At 39.7% G+C, this 23,523-nt stretch overlaps 1 protein-coding gene across 46 annotated transcripts in view; it reads right to left on the reverse strand.

Moving 5' to 3' along the window:
• Window positions 1-286: 286 nt before the first annotated feature.
• The window catches only part of LOC129194857 (receptor-type tyrosine-protein phosphatase delta-like), a 415,432-nt gene continuing 392,195 nt past the window's right edge, over window positions 287-23,523 (reverse strand). For 26 of the 46 annotated variants that reach the window (XM_054800309.1, XM_054800310.1, XM_054800347.1 and 23 more), the window contains 13 exons: window positions 22,383-22,424; window positions 20,759-20,856; window positions 18,150-18,273; window positions 13,121-13,296; window positions 12,102-12,221; window positions 11,869-12,023; window positions 7,715-8,000; window positions 7,256-7,434; window positions 7,058-7,184; window positions 6,858-6,983; window positions 6,633-6,787; window positions 3,821-3,956; window positions 287-3,655 (listed from right to left, as the gene is read on the reverse strand). In XM_054800309.1, the coding sequence (XP_054656284.1) occupies window positions 3,587-3,655; window positions 3,821-3,956; window positions 6,633-6,787; window positions 6,858-6,983; window positions 7,058-7,184; window positions 7,256-7,434; window positions 7,715-8,000; window positions 11,869-12,023; window positions 12,102-12,221; window positions 13,121-13,296; window positions 18,150-18,273; window positions 20,759-20,856; window positions 22,383-22,424 (1,793 nt within the window). In that variant the 3' untranslated portion in view covers window positions 287-3,586. The remainder of the gene's footprint in view (window positions 3,656-3,820; window positions 3,957-6,632; window positions 6,788-6,857; window positions 6,984-7,057; window positions 7,185-7,255; window positions 7,435-7,714; window positions 8,001-11,868; window positions 12,024-12,101; window positions 12,222-13,120; window positions 13,297-18,149; window positions 18,274-20,758; window positions 20,857-22,382; window positions 22,425-23,523) is intronic. The other 20 variants (XM_054800348.1, XM_054800349.1, XM_054800351.1 and 17 more) reach the window with 1 other exon arrangement.

Here is a 23,523-nt window from a genome sequence, read left to right on the forward strand (position 1 = left end):
CTTACAAGATTTAAGGTGGAACTTCAAGTTCACTTCAAAGCTTTGGAGCAACTTACATCTTGTCGGATTGAAGACCGAGCATTTTTAGGTAGGTTCTTAAAAACAGCAGAGCACTTTTGTCAAAGACGACCTTTGACGAGTGTTTTTCAGGCAGGCGGTCCATAAAAACACAAAAGCACTCCTGTCATATAGAGGATCTTTGACTAGGGTTGTTGAATTTATTAGATGGAATGACCTAGAGAGGAAGTGGGCGTGACTTGATGGAGGTAAACAAATCAAACTGGCGGTGCATACAACAGACATTTTTTAATAGAATTTATTTATAAACAAACGTGACTTATTTGTCAGCATAGAACAGATTTTTCATACAGACTTTTTTCCCCCACCAATGTGACCTAAGTAAGAAAATAAAAAGCACTCATTTCATTCAACAAGAAAACAAATAAAAAATAAACAGTTTACAACTAATCAGAGGTAATTGTATGAACTTTTGAACAAGCTGTTTTTTTTGTTTTTGTTTAAGTTTTTACAATTTCATGACGCCACTGTCAGTCTATGCATCCAGACGAGAGATAGATAGATAGATAGCTAGAGAGAGAGAGAGAGATCAGCGAACACAACGTTTATTTCCGGTAATGACACTCCAAGCTTCGATGGCCACGAGAACACATGATCGCTGGGCGAGGGGTGGGGGGGCTGGGTGCGGGTTTGTTGGGGTGTCAGGTTCGTAGAATTTTCCCAAGTCATCTGCTGGATGGCATCAGAATGGATGCTCTTTTTTACTTGTATTTTTTTGTCTTTTTCCAAGATTAGTGTTATTTACATACACAAGTGATTTGTTTGTGTCACGGATGGGTTCAAGTAATATTCTATTATTGGGTTCAGAATCAATAGGGCAGTGCATAGTACAAAGATAGGGAAAAGTGCAAATCTTCCTATTGTCGGCCCATCCTGCCATGTTTCGACCATGCAAGAATAAAACAAGAGCTTAAATAACAGCACTTTTATGTCATAAAAATAATCATAAAAGATAATTGCTCGTGTTGACAAGGAAAAGAAAAATCTGGAATGCACATCCATTAAAAAGTTGTCACTAAGTGGCTGGGAAAGATGCTAACGGTTAAATAGAGTTAAAAGGGGTATTGTTTTTTTTGTCAAGATTGGCTGGAAGGTATTTTTAGTAGCCATTTTTGTTTTTCTTCCCTCCTTTCAATCACTTTTACATTCAAAATATTGAAAAATATGTTCGGAAATTGAAGCTAGCTTGCGAGTTTCTCTCGGAAAAGGAAATGTCCACACGCCAGCGCACCATTAATGATGTTAAATACCAAATAATCGAACAACTTTGTGTACCAACTGTATCTGCGCCTCCCGGATTTCGACCACTTTCCGTTCATAATGGCGAAACCTGCGTTCCCAAATTTAAGATAAAAGTGATGGCTTCGCACAACAAAATGGCCATGACAGGAATGAAGTGAAACGCAGATGTTATTTCACTACATTAAATGCTAGTTTTAGTGGCCGTTTGTTTATCCTCCCTCTTTTCGACCACTTTACACTGTTAAAAAAAATCTGTTTTGAAAACAAAATGACCTCATCATTAACAACATTGAATAATTTAACTATGGTATGTGACACCATATTTACAAGAAGTATGTGTACAAAATTTCAAGATCAGATAACAATTTGTTTGTGAAAAAGAGTCATTTACACACTTTTTTTTGTCAAGATTACCAAGAGGTACTATTTCGGACCACAGTGAAAGTAAAAGTGACAAATCTGATCCCACATTCCGTGTTTTTCTACCAAAGAACAAGATGGCTGCCCGCAGTGCGGCATATAAACAACATAAGCACAACAAATTTATCTTGAATACCAACTTGTTTGCGTGTAGCATGTGCAAGTTTGTGATGACGTATGAAATTTCAAGATTGGACATCTTTCCTGATCATATTTTTGGTCAAGAAGTAATATCTATACGTAAAAAAAACAAATCCAACCTGAAATTCAAGCAAGCTTCCGGTTTGATCTTGCTGAAAACAAGATGGCTTCTCAACGACATAAGCACCATTCATAAGAAACTGAACTTGCCTTGTATGCCAACGAGCACGTGTACATAACGTCAAGACCGCATTTCTGTTTAATGATTTACAAACTTTTATTGGTCAAAATTGCCATGAAGTGATGAATCTGGTCTAAAATTAAAGCTAGCTCCTGGGTTTCTCTCGCAAAAAACACGACGGCTGCCCCCAACATGCAAAATTTCAGTTTTATTTGACAAAAGAAAGGGGAATTACTCACATTTTTTTGTGGTTGTTTGTGTTTCTCCTCTCCTCAAATTTAAGCTAGCTTCTGTGTTTTTCCCTCTTGCGCTACCTTGTGTTCACGAAACACTATGCTCATATAAAGTATTACGTTTCCCATTTCCTTTATAGGTCATCAAACTCAACTCAGCCACGGTAAGGCCACTGAAAAGGAAAATAGGAGCTTTTAAAATGTTACTTGCATATATAATCTCATCTGACATAGTGGAACACTACTGTAAATAAACATGTAAATACATATATACTGTATATATTGTGTCATAATTACACTGAATGACTACTTAAAAGATGAAATGGTATAAAAACAGGCATAAATATAAGGCACTCTAAATGCAAAATGGCGGAACAAAGGATGGGTTTTATAAATAACGACCCTATTGGACAGGCTGGCGGTGGGCGTGGCCAAGGGGGTGGTGACTGAATATTTATTGCACAATGATAACAATTTCTTCCAAGCCGATGTGCATTCCAGTGAAAAAAAATCACTTTCGTATAGTTTGTCTCTGTAGAATAATATATTTATATATATATATATATGTATGTATATATGTATGTATATCTGTATAGCTTTCCCCGACTCGTCCCGACATGGAAGAACTAAGATAATCAATAGCAGCAGCTTCATACTTTGCTCATCCCTGTTGATTCCACAAAGCCCGGGTTTATAGTATAGTTAGTTGGTTTTTTTACCTTCAATTTGTATGCACTTGGTGCTACATACAACCCAAGGGGAAATTAATCTGCATCTTTAAAAACAAAAATAATTCAGAGTGTAAAAAAAAACAAAACAATCACACTGGTTAATAAAGTACTACAAAACAAAATGAATCATTTTATTTATTTCATTGATCCCCTCGCCAAACTGTGGATGATGAACACGGAGACAAGAAGAGGGCGTACTTGGATTTATTACTACTGAACATCTGTCCGATGTTATTCTTTACAATGTCCTCCGATGCCTCTCGTTGTTTTTGTTTTTTTACTCCCAAATAAATCCTTGAAGCAAAACACTGGATGCTTCAATGGTCCATCACTTGGTGGAGTTCATACTTGGTCCTTTTGGGATGTTTGTTTTTTTTTGTCATTGTTTTTCATTGTTCGTTCCTTGACGGCACACTTTATGAGTTGTTAGCAAGGAGTTCATACGTTCTCAAGCAGTTCATTTATGGCTCAGAAGAGAGGCGCAACTGGGTTTTTTTCCTTCTCCTTGCCGCATTTTCCCTCCAAATGTCGGGTAGGGGGGCGGCGGGGGGTGTCTTTTTTTACGTTGCATAGTGATCAAAGCTTCCCAAGTACTCTAATCCAGCTCTGTAGCAGAACTGGTATTGATCCTGGAAACACAGAGAAAAAATCTGTTATTTTTTCTCCCATTCCGGGATCACGGAGGGGATGCTTGGAATCTGGGAGCGCTCGGTGGTTCTCGAGATGGATTACTGGATCGCATGCAGGGGAATCTACAGGGGATGGGAGGGGTCTCTAGGCTCATGCAAAAGTACCTCTGTTTGCACCATGGCTGGCCTCTGCGTCCGCAGCATCTTCACTGTCTGAAAGATGTCGACGACGCCCTCGTATCTCATTCGCTCCAAGGCAATGCTTAGGGTGATGAAAACGCCGGTTCGACCGACGCCGGCGCTGTGCGATGGAGGGGAGAGAGTGAAGGGTGAAGACTTGAGTGGTTCTCACCCACAACAATGTTGCTTCCTTTTATGGTCATTTTTCAAAAGGACCTCCTTAAAGGTCACCCCAAATGACACGGTGAAAAGTGATAAAATGCAATAAAGTGAGGAAACAGCACACAATTTTTTGCATTTAACACATAGAAATTAGGGATGAGCGAGCACACCACTATCTGTATCTGTATCTGTTCACCCATCTAAACGATCTGTATCCGTATCTGTACTCAGTATGGGCGGGGCATAAACCTGAAGTGGGTGTGGTTTAACTGAATATGAGTGGGACTTAAATCTGTACATCATTTTACGTCTGAAATTGACATGGATTGATCAGATTATTCAGCTATATGTGTACTGTGTTTGTGTGTCAGTGATCTGTAAGACTATTATTTCATTATTTGTTAATGATCTGTGTGAAGTTGGTAATCCATGCAAACATCTAGTGATGGCAAACAGGGAAATAATCTGTCAGCCTTGCTCACTGTAGTTTCCTCAAAAGCAATGTGACAAACAGTGACTTTATATCACCAGCCAAATTAGAAGCAAGCAGACAGAAAAACCGGCAGTGACCGACGCAACACAAGCCATTTACAGCTCTGTCTTGTCAAATGCACCACGCAGGCAAAGAAACAAGTTTATCAACTAACTTTAAATATCAAACAAACCGAAGTAGAGCAAAACAGAGAATGTGAGGTGCAGTCGAGCCAAGCAAGCAGACAGTCACTGTCTGTATTGTGTGTGTGTGTGTGTGTGTGTGTGTGTGTGTGTGTGTGTGTGTGTGAAAGAATGACAGGCATGGCTCCTCTCTGTGGCTGTCGCGGATCTGTCGAGGGAGGGGTGGTTGCTGTGTGTGACTGGCCAATCACAGAGCATGAAAAGTGAAGGCATAAGTTCTTCTCCAATGAGGATTTTCCTTCATCATGATTACGGATAATGACGGGCTGTACTCGTTTCATGCTCGTAGTCGGTAAAAATGCATTATCCGCACCAGACACTCGTCTAAAACGAGTATCCGGCTCATCCCTAATATAATTTTCATTGATGTAAGTTAATTCATTTTAGTCTATGCTCTGTAGCCCCTTGAGCTGTGACGTCATTCCAGTAAGATATCCTGCAAGGATGCCTGTCGCCATATTGTTTTATGTGTAATGACCTGTAAACAGCCTTAAGCAAATTCTTGGACGTTTTTGGAGAGAATACCAAGACTTTGTGTCACGGGAGGGTGCAGTAATTACACAGCTCACAGTGTTTTTAATCAGCTGGAAAGAGCTGCACAAAAAAAAAGGGCCATCGAAGTGGTCATTGTTGTGCTCGCCACATTTCAACGATGATTGCTTTGATGAAGTTTGCAGTGTTGCCAGATTGCTGGGATGAAAGGCAAGACTGCAGCCTTCAGCTGTGCCTAGCATAAGATATCCTTCTACGACTTGTACGTCCGACAAGGAAAAGCAGCCACTTCATTCGTCTCAGCTTGAGAGACAGAGTCCGACTGCCAGCACACTAAACTTTAGACATCAACGCCTAAGACCAAACCAAGTCGAGGCACTGTTGAAAAGCAAAACAGTTCTAGAGTAAAGAAAGCAGTGTAATTTTGTGATTTGAATTGTAAAATGATAAGATGTAATTGGCAGTTGCATTGTGTGTTACCTTTTTGGCAAATGAAGAAAGTACCTCTAACTCACATAAAGAGCATTATTTTTAAAATGCAAATTTGAATTACTTCATGAATGTTGCATTTGTATGAGGAGAACATTTCAAATGCTACGCTAGTGGCATTTAGGAGGAACTAAAAATGAGTTACGAACACTAATAACCAACCTGTTGTCCCTATAACATGTTCATTGACAATATTACTGATGGAGAAAAAATACAGTGATATAATTATATTACATCGAGCTTGAACAGACGCAGCTCTTTCATAAGGCAACACAAGACTGTAGCAGCAGAAGCCCTGCTCCTCGTATGACATCATAGCTCTACACCAATTTGATGGAACCCACCAACTTTGAAATTAAACTGCTCAAGTACAACATTTTGGAACTTGTTTGCATACATATGGGGAGGTACTGTTTGGTATAACCTTTAAATTCATCTGAGTGTCTAGACAGTATTGGCTATTTTCTGGTTATGTCATCATATTGGCAAAATAGGCATCATCTAGAGCTTTAATTTGACGTTTGACTTCATATCCATCCATGTTCTACACCACTTGTCCTTAATTGGGTCACAGGTAAGTTGGAGCCTATGCCAGCTGACTTTGGGTGAGAGGCGGAGTACACCCTGGACTGGCCGTCAGCAAATCACAGGGCGCATATAAACAAACCACCATTTACACTCACATTCACACCTACGGACAATTTAGTTTTCAGAGATGCATGTGTTTGGACTCGATGTGGTTTCGACAAATCCATTTCCGGCCTTGTTATGGCTGAATTTTGACCTTAGCGATCCTCCTTCACGCCACAATTACTACCAAAATGTTATCAGCAGAGTGGATAGCTACTTACTGTAAGCACACCAAGTTTGGACACAATCAGATAAACACTATTGGAAAAATTGGGGTTTTCTTATTTGACATCAACCAGACGAGGTGCTAATTCATGAGTTTTGTAGGTCCACAAGGACTTTCACTTACCTACAATGGACTGAGATAGGCCCATCTTGGCCAAACTGCTCTTTAGTTTTATGTACTTGGCCGATGAAGTCGATGAAGCCCTCCCCAGATTTTGGCACTCCTTGCTCGGGCCAGTCCGTGAACTGGAACTGCCGTACCGTTCGCGACTGGCCGTCCTGGGTAAAGATAGACCGGGAACTTGAAATGAGTTCTACATGAATCATCAATTAATAAATGACTGCTTACCCTGGCATCTGTTACTTTAAACTCCCTAAGAATGTACTGCGGCATGTTGTACTCAGCCATAGGGTCCACCACAAAGTACTGGTACCTAGCTGATCTCTCTGCGGGCCAGTACTGGTGGCATTTTTCCTACGAGAGACACGCACAGTCATCCACAACTGTGTCCATTGCGTTCCCTGCTCACATTCTCTAAAAATGCATACCCTGCCCATTTCTCTGAGCTTGGTTAGCATGACAACAATCGTGGAATTGTGTTCCCACAGCATTCTCCAGAAGTCCTCCGTGGTTTCCGCCAGGGGTCCCTGGGTAGCGATGTAGGCTTTCTGTTGCCTGTGAAGATCAGGATTGGATCAGCATGGGAAAACAGCAGAAGCATATAACGTAGTTGATAAAGAGCTTACCTATAGCCATCAATGAAACTAGCATTGATGTAGTCAGAGCCCTCCACGCCTCGGATGGGCTGGAGACACACTCGCGTGGACTCGTATGGCATGATGTTGACAAGGCGGTTCTTGAACTTGTTGCACGGCAGGTTGGCACTGATGAATCGCGATGTGTGGGCTTTAGTGTTTGCTAAACGCTGTGTTGGAACAGAGAAACAGCGCAGTCATACAAGGTATATATATACACTCAACAAAAATATTAAACGGCAAATTATTATTTATATTTGCTGGCAAATATAAACACAGATTGCAGGCCGCAAACGGCCCCTCCCTGTGGCAGACTTTGGACATCCCTGCCGTAAGACTAATCATTGGACTCCATAGAAACGGTAACTTTTCCAAAACATCCAAAATCGGTACCATGCACAAGTAACCCTGAACCTACAATAACCAGAACTATAGAGATTCACATCACACCTTGAACTCTAGTTCCATGCCGGTGACATTCTCCCCGCACTCTATCTGCGTCAGTTTCTGGATGTAAGCGTAAAGGTTCCGGGCGGGCACTTCGGTGGTGCCGCAGTTGACAGCCTCCTGCAGCGCGTCATGGATGAAGACGTACTGGTCTTCTGTCTGCACCATGTAGTTACGCTGGGCACGCATCAGCGTCACGTGGCCATAGATGTCCGCCGTCTTCTCGTGCTTGATCCGCTCCAGCATGGCGTCAATGACGATGAAGCAACCTGTGCGACCCACGCCGGCGCTGCCGAAGTAGAGAGAAAAGACTCAGTTGCTGGAACTTTCCTCACCAACATATTGACCATTTGGGTTCAAGAGCAATTCAACTTGAAGTGGCACATCAGACGTTGCAGCTAGCGCCTTCCAGGGGGGGCAGTTTCTGGCATTGCTAGCTTGTTTAGCCCAATTCCCTCCCTCTCCATTTCTGCAACCCACCTGTACTCCCCAAGCCATCACCACAAATTATTGTAGGAAAAAGTGCCATTGCAACAGATGTGGACACGGACGTCAAGGCATAAAAAGTCTAACACAATCCGACTTCCATGTGGTCGCAATTTAAATTTCTCATTGGATGTAACCATCTAATAAATCTAAAATAAAGCAAAAGAGAGTGATGGAGAGGGAACAGGAACAGAGCAAAAAAATGCAAAAGTGACATGAAGTGGAGATTTTTGATTAACAAGATATATTTTCTTACCATGTTGGACCGATGTTGCATATTGATTCAAATATAAGACGAACCTGATTATAAGATGACCCTGAATGTAAGTCGATACATTTGTTGTAAGACCTGCTTTAGTAAAAAAAATGATAATTCGAATTAAGGCAAATTCAAGGGCAAAAAAACCCCACAATAATTATATTGACCCAAACATAAGATGAATATAAGACAACCTCCTCTTTTTCAAGACCTTGCATCCGGGTCAAGACAGTAAAACCTCAGAGGAAATGTTATAAAAAAGCCCTCAAAAAACATTTAACCCACAAATACTCATAATGCATACTGTACTGACTCGCATATAAGACGCCCAATACAATACGACCAGTTTTCAAGAAAAATATTTTTAAAGATTTGCTTAGGGAAGAAATCGCTTGTTTGGTGCTACCTGTTGGTCTTGTATGTATAAATCTCTAGACCCTGATTATAAGACGACAAGTCTTTTTCTGACTGTGTTCTAAGGAAAATTACTCTCTTTACCGATAACTTAAACATTTAAATCCCCTGTGTCAACCTGTGGAGGTCAATATCGATCCATTTGGCTGAGATGCCTGTGAGGTGTATTTGATCTGGAACCGTCCGTCTTGTCTTGTCATATTTTTAGCCCTCTTGCACCTTGATGCGTGTAGAGCCAACCATTTTAACCAGTCTTGTCCAGCCTCCTCTGTCCTGGACAAGATGTCAGACTTCTTCCAGGGACATATCACAGACCCTCAGATCCTGAGCCGCAGTGTCAAACAGGAGGAGAGCGCCTCCGGTGTGTCTCCATCCAGCCTGGAGAGGGTCAAAATCCAGGGTTGTACGGGTTCTGGAGGTAAGTGGGAGACATGTCGGAACCAGTGCACTCTTTGCAGTGCTGCAAGTCGAGATGCAGGGAGTTGTTCTCGCATCTCGGTGTTGGTGACATGGTGGAACTATTTTACTCCCTCAATCCTCCTGAGGGCTCTGATATCAAACCTGTCGAGCCTGGCTGCCTGGGTGTTGTTCAGGGGCCATGTTCCCGCACCTTCCTTCTTCTAAAAGCTGCATTCGTTTTCCCATTTGCTTGGGAAAAACAGTGGTGCCTTGGGCGAGAGCAAAGTCGATCGTCGGGGGCCAGAGTGCGACTAATGCGGCATGCGGCGGCCGACGAATGGAAATAAAGACGGGAGTCACTGGTTTTAACAAATGAGGTCATGATCACTCTTAAAAAATGGCTGACGAAGGCTTTGTTTCTTGATGGAGGACGACGAATGGTGAGCATCGCCTCCGGACGGAATGCGCAGAATACATTAAGCAAATTTGTTCTTAAACATCAAAGCCGTGATTATGGGGAACACGTGTAATATTCTTTCATTGACAAAAAAGCTGTCAGTGTGCTTTGGCAGTCAGCTAGCTGGCAGAGACGGGCTAATGACCTGACACTGTGGCTTTTTGCAGCCAGTCAGACCAGCTGCTTTTTGGACGTTGACACACATTAAGTGTCAGACTAATGTGCTTTCCGCAAGTTGACGGAACAGAAGGAGGAGGGAGGTTGGGGAGAGCACTGCACTGTAAAAATACAGCTGCACACAAGATAACACATGCAGAGCAGCCAAAGCAATTACATACGTATTGTTAGCAAATCTCCTAGCTGTCAGCTAACTTGCCAAACATAGTGGGGTTAGCAGACGAATAAAAAGAACATAGCACACAGTATATCTGCCTGCAAAACTGCGAAAATGTTAAATGTAAAAACCATACAAACTTTAAAAAATTCTATAGTTACTTTATGTGTTATTATTTAAAAACAATAAGGAATAAATTATATTGTCACTAATATAATTGTCATTATTTTTTAATGCATATTTTTTAAAATAGATTACCCAATATACCCAATAAGTCTTTGTTTGGTTTTAGTCATTGCAGTTTCTTATTATTAATTATTTTTAACATCTATTTTTGATTAAAATAAGTATCTAATAGTAAAACTTAAAAACAACAAAAAAAAGGACCTACTGCAGAAACGCAAGTCAAAGGCCCTCAATATGACAGAAGCACTCTCTTAACTTAAGAGACGGGCCTATTTTCGGAGCAGGGGGATGATTCTGATGATCTGATAGGCCGCCAGCGGAATTAAAAGAAGTTGCCTTCAACCGCATGTAGCTGTAATTAACTACACTTCTAAAATCTGAGCTAATCCTCATTTCCTTTTTTTTCCCCGACACAAGTTAGCTATCTTTCACTTTCTCAGCCTCTGATGGCTTTTATACCTCTCTGCTGGGAGTCCGGACATTGATGCTGCTTAAAAGCTATTTGTTTAGGACCCTGCCCCCCCACCACGGGATAAATCCGACACTTGTGAGCCGCTGCTGATGTGCGATGTGCTTCGTGTCAAATCTGCGCTTGCTTTGTGGCAGAGCGTGGGAGGAAGATGTGAACCGAGGGCAATGACACCAGTTACTCCCTGTACCGTGATGTTAAGAAGTGCCATCTGTGGAACACACAGCCAAAATTTGTTTGGGTTTCCCTTACAGTGACAGTATGCAATAATCAGGTTTTTTAATTTCAAGCCGAACTGCCAACAAATATTAATTAACCCACAAACACAAGAGGTGGTGTTGGAATAAAAAAAAAAAAAAAAGGTAAGATAGAGATATCATGCTTGGTCAATGAAACCAATGAAACTGTGACCTGTGTTCTGCACACAAAAATATTCGTATTTTGTAGATGAATGACTATTTGGACTTTGAATGCCAAAAATGTCATAACTTCAAAACAGAAGGAAGCGATCTCATTTTTTGACACACATTTAAATCTCACATACGGTTTCAAATGTGAACAATGTGAAGGATTCTCTGATGGGATGCCAACAAACGCATGAACTTCACCAAAATTGAAGGAAAAGATGGCACCTGCTGAGCTCTCACATACTCCAACAAAATTTGAACGTGATCAGGATAAAACTACAACTTGTGTTCTACGCACAATATATGTTCGGCTGTGGCAGATGGATGACAATGAGGACAATAAATGAATCCATATCACTTCATCACAATAAAAAAGAGCCATGTTGAAATCTCACTGACTTTAAAATGTAAAAAACTCGAATGATTCTCCCGTAATAATTTCATCAAAATTGAAGAAAAAGCCTGTTCGCGAGATCTTCGGACATACTGTCGGACTGATAATCCAAAATTATGAATGTACATGCAAAATGCTAAAAAAACACATTATGACTTGATATCTAATCAATAAATATCTGATTTGTTACGTTAGTATCGACGAAAGCTGGACTACATTACCAGCGTTTACTGTATATGTCTGTGAAATAATCTGACTTAATGATTCAAAAATCCCAGGTTGCATTATGCTGTCATAGCTATTCATTTGTTCATTACAAAAACCATTTTCACGCCTAAAGTGATTTCCTTACCTGCAGTGCACCACCATGGGCCCCGCGTCTGGAGGGTTGCAGGCTTTTACCCGCCTCAGGAAGGCCAGGAACGGCGTGGGGTGTTCAGGCACCCCGTGGTCTGGCCAGGCCGTGAACTGGAACTGCCTGACCTCCCGCTTCTCGCTGGAGCCATTCTACGGAATATGAAGTTACATCTCAGTGATTCCCATCCTAAGTCATTTAGGGGGGGAAAAAAGAGCATTAAAACTTACTTTAAAAAGTGCAAATGTTCGCACGCAATATGTGGCTAACTCCACTGTGTCGAGCAGCGTCACTTGGATGAGGCCATAGGTTTCCGTCCCTCGAGTCGGCCAGTATTGATCGCACTTTACCTGCAAATCAAAGTGCGGGAGAAATGTTCTGTCATTCCCAATGACTCGTCCTAAATCAATGACATATGACATTAGCGTAATATACCATCACAAGCTTTTATGACATTAGCATTAATACTAATCGTATAACACTTCTGGGAGGACTTCCTGCAAGATTTGGGAGTGTGTAAAGTTGGACTGGAGGTCATTCCAAAGGTACTTACTCCATAGAAGATTTGAAGGGTACTTCCTTTGACCACACTCCAGCTCATCCGGGTTTTGCGGAAATTTGTAATCCTGCGTGCTAACAAATTTTGAACGGCACTCACATGAACATTACAAAGAGCTTCTTCCTTCAACCAAACCCGAACTCATCCAGTTTATGTAATCTGCTCACTAACAAACAAATTGGAATGGCGTTAACTGAAGCACAGATCTCCCTCAAGCCTAAACCAGCCAAGAATGAATAACCACACTGAAGACAATTTAAGTGGTTCTTCCTTTGGTCACAGCCTATACCTTCCATGTTTTGCAGAAATCAGTTAGACATAATCTAATCAATAACAACAAATACATCAAAACAACTCCAATTTAAGCAAAGACCTCCCCAAAGGCAAAACAAAGCAGGGCATAGATCCATGTTCTTCCATACACCACATTAGGAACGATATTGGCTATGCATTTTTTGCATAATCATGCTCAAAAACATAACGGAATGGGATTCACTCAAGAGTAGACCTCAACCAAGGCTAAAAAACCCCCTCGAGAACCTACATCCATGGCAAACAAGTTTTAATGGTTCTTAGACTACAACCTACACCATCCAGGTTTTGCAGAAATCAGTTGCATGTAATCTGCTCATTAATAGACAAATAAATCGGAACAACGCTAACTCGAGTGAAGTCGAGGCGATGTCTTACCCTGGATCTTTCCTCCAACTTGGTCATCATGACAATGATGGCGCTTCTCTGTTCCCAGATCATCCTCCAGAATTCCCCGAACGTCTCCGGGAGGGAACCCTGTGTGGCGATGTAGGCATTTTGTTTCCTGTAGCCGTCGATGTAGTTGGCGTTGATGTAGTCACTACCAGGGATCCCTAAATATGACAATAATAATTAATAATAATAAATAAGAAGATTACAGTCGTCCCTCACAATATCACGGTTGGATTATCGCTCCCTTGCTATATCGTGTTTTTTCAGAAATAAATTAGTTCATAAATGATAGTTGTTTCGTGGTAGACTGTGGTCTATTATTAGTCAAAACATATTGAAATAGAAGTGATATGTAGTATTCTGGTCACTAGGTGGCAGTAATGACACAAAGCATTGAGGCATTACCCTACATTACATTACCTTAACACGGCATGAAGTCATGAAGTCAGCCATGGTATGTCCGACATGATAGAGTGAAAAAAGTTCTCCTCCCATTCCGTTTGGAAGTGGTAAATTTTTGGGAATTTTAAGATTAGAAGAAATCATTTGAGGCTAACTGGTTAGCTCGCTAGCTTGCGAGCTAGCGAGCGGCCGTCTCAAGCCCTTGCAGCATCAGAGTTGCGCAATGTGTTGTAAACAATGAATAATAAAGAGTGCAAAGGTAATTATAGGCATGTTATTTCATGTCTGCAGGGCCCTAATACGGTTAAAAATCATATTTAGAAAGTCATAAACAGGTTTTCTGTGCTCTAGCTATGAAACTATTCCGTTTATTAAAAATGAATCCTATATCGCAGAAATTCATTTATCACAATCGGGTCTGGAATCAATTCAACGCTATAAAATTATTTTTATTTTTTTCAGAAAACGTCCTTCCTTGTTAGCATCCCATTGCCAAGCGAAGAAAATGGCAACCGAAGTTACGTCGCCCGTCTATGATCTCTTCAGCAGAAATGTTAACATAAAACACATAGTTATAGTTAGTTAAAGTATAAAACACATTTTATAGTTTTGTAATGATAGTTTAACATGCAAAAACAATCCTAAATGTATATAAATGACAAATGAAACCAATTAACTGCCATAAATGAGGAATTTTGCCCTTCATCCACAATCCTTATGTTAGACATGAACAGACAAATGTGTTTCTCTTTTCTGTGCATTCCAAAGATATAAAAACAGACAAAACAGAGACAGCTCATTAATGACACACCTATGCCGCCTACAAAGACCGCTATTAAAACATCTCCAAAAACCTCCAACATGATTTTATGGTTTGAAATACATGCTGTGACCATGTAGTAACAGCTACATTCATGATATCATGTAACACAGTAATTTGACGTATTTTGGTCATTTTAAGCATAACGACGTTATGACTGCAACCGTTTTCTTGTAATGTTTTGACCTAATTTTCAAGACATTCCTACTTGTGCAAAATTAAATTTTATCCTCATAACAGTACGACAAGAGTTCTTTTTTTTTTTTGCAGTATTAATTTAATTAATTTAATTTTGTAAAATTACGACTTCATTCTCGTAGCGTTACGACTACAACTGTTTTCTCACAACATTATGACTTTGTTCTCGTCAATTTACGTTTTATTCTCTCACATTTCAACATTACATAAAATGACAACTTTATTCCCGTAATACTGCAACTCAATAAACTTTATTCTGAAAACCTTACTACTTCTACTTTTTTCTCGCAATATTCTCTTAAAGGACACAGATAAATGTCTTAAAACGTAAATCTAAAAATAGTAAATAATACAAATTATTACTACTACTCCTGCTAATATAAAGGGCATATCGTAATTCACAGATAGCTGTGCTAAAATTTAATTTAAAAAAATTATATAATAATAATATTTGCAGTAAAGTTCAGGCAGCAACGCAATTAAGTACCATGTAGGAAAACAAACTTGCAAAAAAAAAAAAAAATAGCCAAATGAGTTTTCCCTCGCTTTGCTTATTTTAAATGAAAGGCGCAGCTGCCTTGTTTTTTTTTTGTTTTTTTTTTTTTTTTTATAATCCAGAGCAAAGAGACAGAGCTGACAGCTAGTCAATGCTTCAGGACTGGCAGTTTTGGGGCTCGGCGCACACATGGTGGACCGAGATAAGTCTCATCTGCATGGACGCCACGTCTCTGAGAATCCCCTCCCCTCTCTGCAGCAGCAAACACCCCCCTTCTTCCTGGGCTTCCTTTTCCTGCCAGGTAACTTATTCAACAGATTAAAAAAAAAATAAAAGTATATAAAACATGTGAACCCGATGAAAAACACTACATTACATTGTGTACTTTATGTCTGTCTTTTTGCTGATGGACAGGGGATAAAATACAATTAATTCCAGTTAAAATGGAAAATAAAGGCAACAAAAAAACAAAATTATGTTTTATTTAACAGGGGTGAATGGAAGTTGTTTATTTTGGTGCATTTATGGTGCCTGCCAGTCAGGATTTGCATTAATTATGTCTTTTTCTCTGTCTGTTTATGAAGGAAGGAACATTGCAAGCGTCACTTCCTCGCATGAAGCATTGAAACATATCTGAAAAAGATATAAACCCGACAACACTTGTAGATTTTTATAGTTTTTAATTTTCCTCATTCTACATGTGTTATGGAAATGTTCCTTGTCATGCTCATACAGTATAGGACAAAAGTTTGGACACACACAACACAACCCCATGGTTCCAACCCCATGGATAAGGCAAGAAATTGCACTAAAACCCTGACAAGGCACACCTGTGACGTGAAAACCATTTCAGGTGACTACCACATGAAGCTCAGCGAGAGAACACCAAGTGTTTTTAGCGCTCTTAAAAAAAACAAAGTATATGTCTAAAATATAAGACATATTTGGAGTTATTTCACACTTTTTTGTAAGTACATAACTGCACATGTGTTCATTCATAGTGGTGAGAATCTACTTTGTAAATAGTCATGAAAATAAAGAAAATGCATTGAAGGTGTGTCCAATCTTTTGGCGTGCTCAAGTGTGTATATTCCCCTCTCTTCTTGGTCCGACCACGCAACAGACACATACACGTGCATTAGCCATGTTTGTTGTCAGCTAAAATAGTCATTTGGCAAACTTTAGCTAGTAACGAGTGGTATCATTGAATGTACAGTTTATTATCACCACACAATGACTTCACATTGTCGGTCACTTCTCCGAGAATGCTGTTGTTTATGTGCACACGTGCCACGGACGTGTACGTGAACACCAGACAGCGGTGGGTGAAAGCCAAGTAACAACAATTCAGTATATTCGGGTCAAACACATTTTTTACACCAACACCTCCATACCGCCACCAAGTTTACCTTCAAATTGTGACAAATATAAACATTTATTTGTTCAATCTGCTCTTTTAAACAATTATTGGTAACATCTGCTAGCTTGTGGTGGCGTTCTTATATATTATGGTTGAATTCATTTGGAGCCGAAGAGGGACAGCACAGTTAAGGATTATTTTGACCTTTTTCTTACATTTTTATCTTTATGTTTGTGCCTAGGGAATGGTCATTGTTATGCGTGTGATGGGAGTGTTTAGGATTTTTATTCTTGTTTTGCCTGTGATGCATGGATATGTTGTATGCATGGATTGTTATGCATGGATTTGTGGAGGAAACGTCCTTGTTTTGCATATGTTCAGGAAACTGTCAAGATATGATATGAAAAGTGTTGTAGGAATTGCTTTATTGTATGCATGTGTTTATAGAACATTTTCCTTGTTATGCATGTGGTGGATTTGTTTAGGAAATTTCCTCATTTTGCATTTGTTACGGAACGTATCCCTGTTACACAAGCATAATAAGGAAATGTGTCTAGGAAATGTGTATGCGTCCAAGAAATTCCCCTTGTCATACATACGGGATATTTACTGAACGTCCTTACTATGCATGTGTTTGGAAGTTTTCCTCGTTATTCATTTGTTAAGGAACGGTTACTTATGAAGCATGTGTTTAGGAATTGTTCCTCCTTATGCATCTGTGCAAACGGCCTTGTGCATGCAAAATATGTGTTTAGGAAATTTGTCCTCGTTATGCATGTGCTCAGGATAAGTTCCCTTCTTACGCATTAGTTTAGGGAATTTCCTTGAGGCGTGTGAAGCATCTCTCTGAAATGTTCTTAGAGATGAACGTATATAAGAAATGCTGTCAAAATACAAGCGTCAAGGACTCTTTCCTCGTTATGTATGTGAAGCATGCCCTATGGAATTTTCACTCGTGATGCATTGTCTTTGTTATGCGTGTGCCTCGGAAATGTTACTTTTTATACACGTTTAAGAAATATCTTCGGTATGCATGTTTAAAAAGTTTTCTCTGTTATCCATGCAGATTATGAATTTTCCTTTTTAATTGTAAGTGTCCTTACATTTTCCTTCTCATATATGTGACGCATGTGTTTAGGAATGCATACTGTTCGGAAATGTCCTCACTTTGCATGCATCTGGATGTAATAAATGTGTTTGTTCTGCATATGTTTACAACATTTCCTATGCATGTATTAAAGAAATGTTCATTGTAAAGCATGCTGATTACGTATTGAGGAAATGTCCTTGTTTTGCATATGCTAAGTACATTTTCCTTGTTCTGTATGTGATGCAGGTGTTCAGGAAATGTCCTTATACTGCAGATGATGCATGGTGCAGCTGTCTTGCAGCTGAGCTTAATGTGCCACCCGTACGCATATTTTGCATCATAAGTCCTCGTTCAATGCACTGCGCTGCGACTTCATATGAAATCTAAGCGTGAATCAAATATAATCACAGCTCGGCTGCGAGAGAAATAAGAACGTGCTCGCGTCTCTCGGGTTTGCGGGTGATTGTTCAATCGGACTCGAGTGCCGAGCTCAGCAAGGCAGGGGGAAAATTGCCTATTTCAAAAAGCCATCTATTCCCCCCGCTAGCAGCCGAGGCATGAAAGCAAATGACATGTTGGCACCACAAGAAAAAGTACAGCGTGGTCATGCTGTTAAAAAGCAAGATGGAGGGGAGGGGAGGGACGTACCGTCAATGGCGGAGAGCAGAACTCGAGAGTGGTCGTAGGCGATGACGTTGGCGTATCTGTTCTTTGGCTTGTTGACCTCCAGGTTAGAGTGCTCCCAGGTGAATTGCTGCCCGGGGTCGATGGACTGGTGACGGGGAAGAGATAAAATTATGTGTATTATTTGTTATGACAAGTGCATTTTTAAGTCTTGAAAAAAAGGGGTCATCTTATAGTCGGGCCAATATGGTAATTTTGTCATTCATTTTGGTGTTAACAAAAATTGTTTTCCAAAATTGAATCTTGGAAAAGACGTCTTGTCTTCTATATACAGAGTCGTCTTAAATCTGGGTCATATATTTGTCTTATATTCAGGTTGATATTATACAGTATATGAGAAAATACTGCACATTTGTCTGATTTTGTCTTAAAGACAATGTTTTTCGAAAAAAACAGGTCTTGTCTTAATCATTTTTTTTTTTTTTTCCTAAAAACAGGTCTTGAAAAAGAGGGCGGACATTTTATATGTGGGTCCATTCAGTGGGGTACGTGTACCGCCAGGGGTATGCCAATTGTAATAGGGGGTACATGAACGCCTCACGGCGCAATGGAGAACGGAGCAGAGAGGAGGAAGGAGACAGCACACGATGTTGTTCATCGCTCTGCTGCATCACATGAACAAATAAGTACATTGGATAATTATTTTTTGCACTAATATTGTTTAATCTCAAAGATTTTATTTATATTGGTGCTCAAATCCCCTTACCCTTCAATTTGGTCATAAATTATTATGCAGATTCAAACCTTAGCTGTCATCGGTGGACAAAAACGGTGGTGCTCAAAAACGTCAAACACGTTTTGACCCAGAATTACTTTAAAAATAATTAACGAATAAACTGTTCAATAATACATAATGTCAATAAATATTTGTAAAAGATACGTTGGATGATTACTTATCTATTTATTAGCGCTCATGTGAAACGTTACCCAAAATGTGACCATGCAAAAATACACAATGTTGACTTGAAATGACTATAAAATTAATACCAATGAATTGTGTTGAATATTTCAGGTTAGTTCACAAAGTGTGCAGGAGTTTGGGAGTTTGGGAACCACTGATATACTGTAGGTTAACCTGTCAAAACGTGCTCAAAAGGGCAACTAGACATGCTCGCCGTGTGCAGTGACTGCAGGAAACAAAAACCTAATTTAATCTATACAACTAGTCTGCAATTCCACTCTTGGGGACTCGAGCCTGTCATCCTCCAGCAAGTCTCTCATTGCACATAAATGAAGTATGAAATACGACATCACTAAAAGGAAAACGGGGCATCTTTTACCACCTCAGGGAAAACACTCTATTGTGCTTTTTTAATGAGGAAATAACTCACTGGACACAACATTAGGTACAGGTGAGCTCATCTTATCTTTCTCTTTTCATCTTCCTTCTCATAGTTTTGCTTGTTTCAGTTTTTTTTTTTTTTTTTTTAGAAAGATGCCAATAATAAAATAAGACAACCTCGGGAAAGCTCATACTCACCTGAGGAAAAGTTGTTGGTTGCCTTCTGTTGGTTTGCATGCATGAATCTCTGGACACTGAATATGAGACGGCCTGTATTCTTAAATTCAGGGTCGTCTTATATTCAAGTCAATATAGTATTGCAACACAATACATACCATAATTTCCGGTGTATAAGCAGCTAAATTTTGTCACGCTTTTAACTTCTACAGTGATTGTGCTAATTTATGGCTAAAACAACATTTCCGCTTCGATTGCAGCTCAGTAGTGATGTGGATGAGTGAAGCGGAAGCTAATATCACGTTTTGAGGTTTTACGCAGTGATGTCTGACACATCTTCAGTAAGTTTGATCAAGCGTAGAATTACTACAGCTTCTGTTTGGACTGCTCCGACCGCCAACCGTCCACTATCACCAATGGGTTTCGAAAACCTGGACTACTGCGTTACGAAGAGCATTAGCTCAAGCTAAATGGCTAAATGGCTTGAGACAAAAGTGACAGAAAAAGCGACAATGAAAAAGAAAGAGAGGGACTGACAAAGTGTGTGACGGAAGACTTATGAGGCTGAAAAAGATGACTTGAGTGGTTTTGTTCCCAGGAGGGTAGGCTACTGTTTAGCTAGCCATATTACATGCATTGTTCGGCACTGTTTAATTTGCCATGTTACACGCGCTGTTCTGTGAATTTAATCAAAAGTTTAAAAAATCTTTCTGTGTAACATCTTTCTGTGTAACAAACATCCCGTTACGACGTGGACACCTGTGGCTTAAAGACAGGTGTGGCCTATATACAGTATGCACACATCTTTTTTTCTCTTTAAATTTAGTGGGTACGGCGCACCAGTGTGTGCTGGGGTCTGGAAATTACAGTAATTGTTTTTTTTCCCCCCTTGTCTTTGAGTTTTAATTTGTCCAAAATGGGTCTTGAAAAAGCGGGGGTCACCTTATATTGAGAGTTGTTTTATATTTGGGCCAATATGGTAAATTTTGCCTTTGATTTGGTCTTACAGAAAATGATTTCATTCATCACTCGGTTATGCACCAGCACAGTAAGATTGTCTATTTAATCGTGTTTTAAAAAGACAGTGGCTGATTGAGTGCCGCCCACCCCTCACCTCATACTCCTGGGAGAACTTGAGGTTGTCGTTGGCTTTCAGGTGCTCCAGATGATCCGCCAGGTCCATGACAGGGATTGGGGGGTGGCTCACCATACCTGTCAGTCACATGGAAATGCAGGTCAGTCATCTGTGGATTCAGTTTTTTTCTTTTTGGGATTTTTATTTATTTATTTCAAGTAGAGGCATAACCCAAGCACAAGCAGATAAGCAGGTGTTTTGATCTTGTTAGGCTCGTTTGTGTGTGCCATGCTCGTGTTATTAATTAAAACAACATGGAGGCCAAAGCCGGGTTAGCATGAAGGGAAGATGGTTAAGAAGAGATTTCCACACTGGGAGTTATGGTTGATGTTTTCCACCTTTCATTTTTCCAAGAGGATTAGGGAGTATAGGTAAGCTATGTCGGGGAGAGAAGAAGGGGATGTAGGGTAGGGGTGTAACGATACATACTGTATATTATTTGTAATCAGACTTTTTGTAAACATTCTGTACGGTACAGAGGCGAACCCAGGCCCCATTAAAAGGGACTGGTTGCAACCGTTAAGCGGCAGCTGACAGGGTGCTACCTTTCAAATATGCTTCAATCCCGTCCTCCTGCTACACGCACGTAAGTCATGCCCACAAAGTTTGTTAGTTAGTTATGTTTGTTCTCAGCTACTGATAGTGATTTGTCAAAGTTTAGCTACTAACGTTAGCTGTCATTGAATGTATAGTGTGTAAAATAAGTTAAAGTGGAGACAAAGTCTCATGAGATTTGCTTAAGTTTTGCGGGATTGTACATTTTAATTTTATTATTTAAACAAATTCATGTTAAGAAGCATTTTATCAAATGAACACACTTTTTGATTAAAAAATATATATACTATATTCTTTTAATACTGTATATTCTTAAATTGTAATACAATTATTTTTTTCAAAAATATTTTTTACGACTTTTATTTTTTGTGTGTCTTTTTCTTGCCAAATATTTTGGTCGAATTTAAACCAACATGAGAGGTTCCCATTTCTTGCTTCCGATTCTCTGGGTATCATCACATTTATCTGTTTTATCATCACTGGTGAAAAACATACCTAAAGTCAATTAAAGTGGAGGTGAGCCTCATGAGGTTTGCCGAAGTCTCGTGAGATTACGTTTTAAAATGATTTGTATTTGTATTTGAAGTTTTCAGGAACATGGCTACAAGTTGGAACTATTAATGCTGCACTTCAGCCAACAAGGAACTTGAATTTACTAGAAATACAATAATCATTTAAAGTGGTCAAATTGATTATGCACTTGTCCGCATTGTTGCACTTTCCTCAAATCCAACCTTGTAAACTACTATATATTATTTTATGCTTATTTTTTTATTGGACAATGGTATTTATTGGAAAATTACCTGCCAGCCCTTTGGATTTTCTTATGTTTCATTTTTAAAATCCCGAAATCTGTTTTCTGCATCAGTAGTTTATGTTTTTGCATTTTGTTCGTTTACTATACCGAAAATGAACTGAACCATGACCTTAAAACCAAGGTACATATTGAACCGTGATTATGGCGTACCGTTACACCCCTAGTGTAGGATGCAAAGGGGAAGCTAATGTACTGTCATTGATGGCAAATGGATAATTGAGGCCAACTAACTTGACAAATGGAGGCTACTTGGGTGACCGCACGCACGCGAACCTGTGGAGGAAATGCTTGTTAAGTACAACAGGCGTGTCATAGCGGCCTGATTAAAACAAAAACAAAAACAAAAACAAAAAAAAAGGTGAAATATGAACAGCCATGTTTGAACCAAGTAATACTAAATATGGATCAATTTGCAGAGTAAAAATGTATTAAATACCGTATTGACTGGCTATAAGATGCTAAGTCTGGAAATAGAGATCATCTATATTTCGAGATATACATGCAAACCAGCCAATGGGCTAAATGACTTCTCACCAAGTGAGTCACACACATAGAGGGGCATTGAAAAAGAAGGACTGTCTTATATGCAGGTTCGTCTTATATTCTGGTATCTACTATAATTTTGTTTTGCTTTTGTCATATATTAAAAAAAAAAAGAGTCTTTAAAAAGGAGTGGTCTATATTATTTGGATGAATATTTGGTTATAGGTTATATAATTTTGTCTTTTTATCTTAAAAAATCATTTTTAACAATTTTTTTTTACTACGTTCTTCATTACGGAAATCTGACCAGAACTGGACTTAGGAGACCAAGTGGGGGTGAGTCGCTGTTATTGGACTACAATGCTGATGGGGACGTCATACAACTTCATGTCAAAAAATCTGACATAATATTTTCCAAAAATGTGTTTTGAAAAAGTGGAATAGTCTTATATTGAAGGTAAGCTTACAGTACATTTGTTTAGGTAGGGTAATTTTGTCTTTTTTTTTTTTCCTTTTTGAGGTTGGCTGAGTGGTTAGCACACGGTCACATAGGCCACACAGTCAGGAGATCGGGTAGACCTTGGTTCGAATCTCCACTGGGCATCTGAGTTTGCATGTTCTCCCCGTGCGTGTGTGGGTTTTCTCCGGGTACTCTGGTTGCCTCCCACATTCCAAAAACATGCATGTTAGCTTCATTGGCGACTCTAAATTGTCCTTAGGTATGAATGTGAGTGTGAATGGTTGTTTGTCTATATGTGCCCTGCCACCTGTGCTGGCCACCAGGTGTACCCCGCCTCTTGCCAGAAGTCAGCTGGGATAGGCTCCCGCGACCCTAATTAGGGTAAGCAGCATTGAAAATGGATGGATGGAGGTTGAATTACAAGACACT

This window comes from Dunckerocampus dactyliophorus, chromosome 15, assembly GCF_027744805.1.
Source record: "Dunckerocampus dactyliophorus isolate RoL2022-P2 chromosome 15, RoL_Ddac_1.1, whole genome shotgun sequence".
In the NCBI taxonomy this organism is placed as follows: Eukaryota; Metazoa; Chordata; class Actinopteri; order Syngnathiformes; family Syngnathidae; genus Dunckerocampus; species Dunckerocampus dactyliophorus.